Below are 3,381 nucleotides of genomic sequence, written 5' to 3'. Positions count from 1 at the left end.
GCCGGATGCCATGCACATCTTGGAATTGTTCATAAGTGAAGTTTCTTTACTCAATGCGTCCTCGCTCAATGAACGATCTGGTCAGATTTTAACAAACTTAGTTGCTTTCTTCACACTCAGTCGCTTTCGATGGCAATTCCGTCACTTATCTGGAGCTATCTTCAATATTGTGGTTCCGACTTCTTGAATTGCCGCTTGTTTCACCTGTGCGTTCAAGTACCTGCCCAGATGCACATAAACGTTCTCAAGATCTTTTTTGCCACGAATACCCACATACTTAGTGCCACATACTAAGTTGCATATGCTCAGTGCCCCAGGACGTCTTTGCAAACATATGCCTTGTAGCAGACGGCCAGTTGCACTTACCCAGTTACCCAATAAGTTGTCTATTCGGGAACATACCCTGTGGCCCAAGTTGCAGACTCGGCAAGACAACAAAAAACAGCAGACGGCAAGATGCAAAGAAGGATCCGCTTTACAAGGAAATTTTATTGACTGTATCTTTTAGCCGAGGTATCCTCCACCGAAGCCGGAACCAGCGTGTTGTCCGAACGACGACTGTCCGTATCCTCCCTGGTGACCGGCAGCTCCCTTTCCAAATCCAGCCGAGCCCTGGTTGTGACCGGAGCCGAAGGCCTTGCTGTCAGAGGCCGAGAATCCAGAGGTGTGGCTGTAGCCCTGGTTGTTGTTGTAGGCGTTGACGCGCCTGTTGGCAACACCACCCGCGAAGCCAGCTGATCCCTGGTTGTGTCCGGCAGCGCCACCCTGATATCCTCCCTGGTGTCCACCGGCCGAAGAACCGTAGCCGGACTGGTAGCCGCCACCGTAGCCGAGACCACCGCCGTAGCCGAGTCAACCGTAACCGAGGCGGCCGTATCCAAGACCGCCGTATCCCAGACCACCGGTTCCAATGAGACCGGTTCCGGCCACTGCTGGGCCGGCGAAACCAGCTCCGCCGTAGCCGCCGAGTCCAGCTGCTCCGATACCTGCACCTCCGAGACCACCGCCGACGAGACCGGGACCCACGCCAGCGCCGTAGCCGCCGACTCCAAGACCACCGCCCAGGAGTCCTCCGCGACCTTCGACCTTTTCCTTTTTGGCGGCTTCCTCAGCGAAGGCTCCGCAGGTCATGAGGGCGCAGACAGCGGCGGCAACAAAGAACTGCATTTGGAATAAAGTAATAAAGCTGGTTAAATGAAGTTGCGCACAAGAATTGATTTGAAAACAACCCGTAAATATAATTGAGGTTTTGGTAACTATGTCTATTAACTACGGCATTTCCGAAGAGTGGCGCGTTTGCATGGAGCACCAACTATTCTTTATAGCACAGTGGAGCGATAGGCATTCTTGGTGCTTCATCAGTGTAGCACACCGCAAGGCGCTCCCAAAGCAAGATACACTTTCCCATCCATAGGTTTATTCTGTACAATTTGGGGCGATGAATTATGTTGTGCGGTGTTTGAAAAGCGAGCTTTGAAGATGAGCATGAAGTGTTTGCTGAACATGCGTTTAGGTATGGTTGAAATGAGTCTACAAAATTGCCATAGGTATTTTGCAAATTAGAAAAATAACATTCATTGTAATTGTAACGCAGTAAATTGTAACGATTGTCTGCATGACTTGAGAATATTATGGAAACAATATGTTCAAAGATAGCCAGGGCATTTATAGCAGTATATTTGATGGTTAGTAAACTTCCATTTATACACTTTGTATGTCCAGAGTATGTTTATAATAATCCTAACTTTTTTTCCTGAAGATGATTTTTCTGCAGATATTTGCAAATGTTTGAAATAAGAGCACTCACATTCTTATAAAGCGCATTTTTCCAGGAACTGCTCTCCTTTATTAAAATTTTTTCCACTAAAAGCGAGTATTTTTACAATATTCCCTAATACCGAAATATAAGTACAGTAATCTCTTCCCGTAAACGTCACTACTATGCTATATGCCGAAGAAACAGGGTTACCTTCATTGTTGGTGAGATCCTCGTCCTGTACCGAACTTGAAGCTGATGAAGGGCAGAGGGCTCCTTAGGTGGTAGGATAAATCGTTGGCAGTGACTGAATTTCCGCCGCTGAGTGGTTCTTTATTTATACCCGCCTCACAGCGGGCGCCGAAGTGCTAAGTGAAAACACAAACACAAAACAGGATATGACGCAGAACTGCTTCTACGAGTCGACCATCGTCGTCGGCCTGATGCCACAAGCACCGAAGGAATCCACTCGCATCAAGTCGAAGACGTCATCTCTGAACCTAAACGTGTCTCAGCTTTTCACGCTGTGTTCTGCGAAACTTATTTAGCGTTCCCCGGCTATCACACTCTCCGGCGTAGCTAATTCTCCCATGTCCCCGTCTTTTTCTTTTTTTTCATGCCTCGGGTGTGGGACGGGTAACTGTCGGATGTCCGCTAGCGTTCAAGGTCTCAAGCTTCTTAGTGTATCAGAAAACCGTGCCCTGATTCGTGAAAAAATAAAAAAAACGCTTCAAGAGATGTTGAAGCGAGGCTGGTTGGTTTTCTTTCAAATGGCGGGCATTGCATACCAAGATGCAAAAGAGACACGAACAGGATAGATGGCGTAGGCAAACAATGGAGATGTTAATCATCTTTCCTCAGTCTATGTCCCTCATTCCGTCGCTTGCGCTTGGCCGGTTAAACGTTATAATGTTTCAGCATTTTAGACATCCTACCTTAAAGCTTGCTGCGGCAGCCTGAAATATTCCGGGGTAGTATTTATTTAGCGTTGTGCTCCCGGATAGCATGAAAGAAATAAGATGAAAAGTTTCTCACGCTATTTCAATGTCACGTAAGTTCGTTGGGTTAAGGAGAAAAAAAGGTTAGTGAATGAGCTATATTTCGACACATTATTTTATCCCTAAACAGCACTTCTTAAGCTACCATCAAGCTACAGGGAATTTCAATGATAAATTTAACGGAATAAATTCTCAAAACATGGCATATATGATTATGTCTACGAAACAGGGCTATTGTTCCATCGCTAGAAGACTCATTTGTGCAATTAAATCTTTTGGAGTAACGCGATGCTTTAAAAAGGTGAGAAATCGAATTTTTTTACGAGGTTATTGTAACTGTAATTCGTCTTGGAAGTCATAGTGTGTGTATTCATGTGATCTCATTGAAGACCTAGAACAGATCTATTACAAGTATTAACTTATAAATTTTGTTAGGTCTGCTGGTGTAAATTACGTTTTTACCGTAAAACTTCTTGAAATAAAAGTCTGCTGATCCATTAGGTTTCTCTGGAAGACCACTTGAATTACGAGAATCACTGCACTGCACAGTAAAAGTAATGCGTAGTGTGTCTACAAACTTTCTAATCAAGGTATGTACATTACAAGCTGTAGTGTCAAGGTGGTTGA

The 3,381-nt window shown here is 45.2% G+C and overlaps 1 protein-coding gene across 1 annotated transcript; it reads right to left on the bottom strand.

Annotated features, from left to right (window-relative positions):
* Positions 1-469: 469 nt before the first annotated feature.
* On the bottom strand, positions 470-2,077 carry LOC126544412 (uncharacterized). The gene is made up of 2 exons (XM_055061073.2): positions 1,970-2,077; positions 470-1,161 (listed from the first exon to the last, which is right to left on the bottom strand). The coding sequence occupies exons 1-2, from the start codon at positions 1,973-1,975 to the stop codon at positions 853-855; spliced, it is 315 nt and encodes a 104-aa protein (XP_054917048.1). The 5' UTR covers positions 1,976-2,077; the 3' UTR covers positions 470-852.
* Between the last annotated feature and the right edge of the window lie 1,304 nt (positions 2,078-3,381).

This window comes from Dermacentor andersoni, chromosome 10 (genome assembly GCF_023375885.2).
Source record: "Dermacentor andersoni chromosome 10, qqDerAnde1_hic_scaffold, whole genome shotgun sequence".
In the NCBI taxonomy this organism is placed as follows: Eukaryota; Metazoa; Arthropoda; class Arachnida; order Ixodida; family Ixodidae; genus Dermacentor; species Dermacentor andersoni.
Note: the sequence above shows the minus strand (reverse complement) of the source record. Positions and strands in the feature narration are given on the sequence as shown.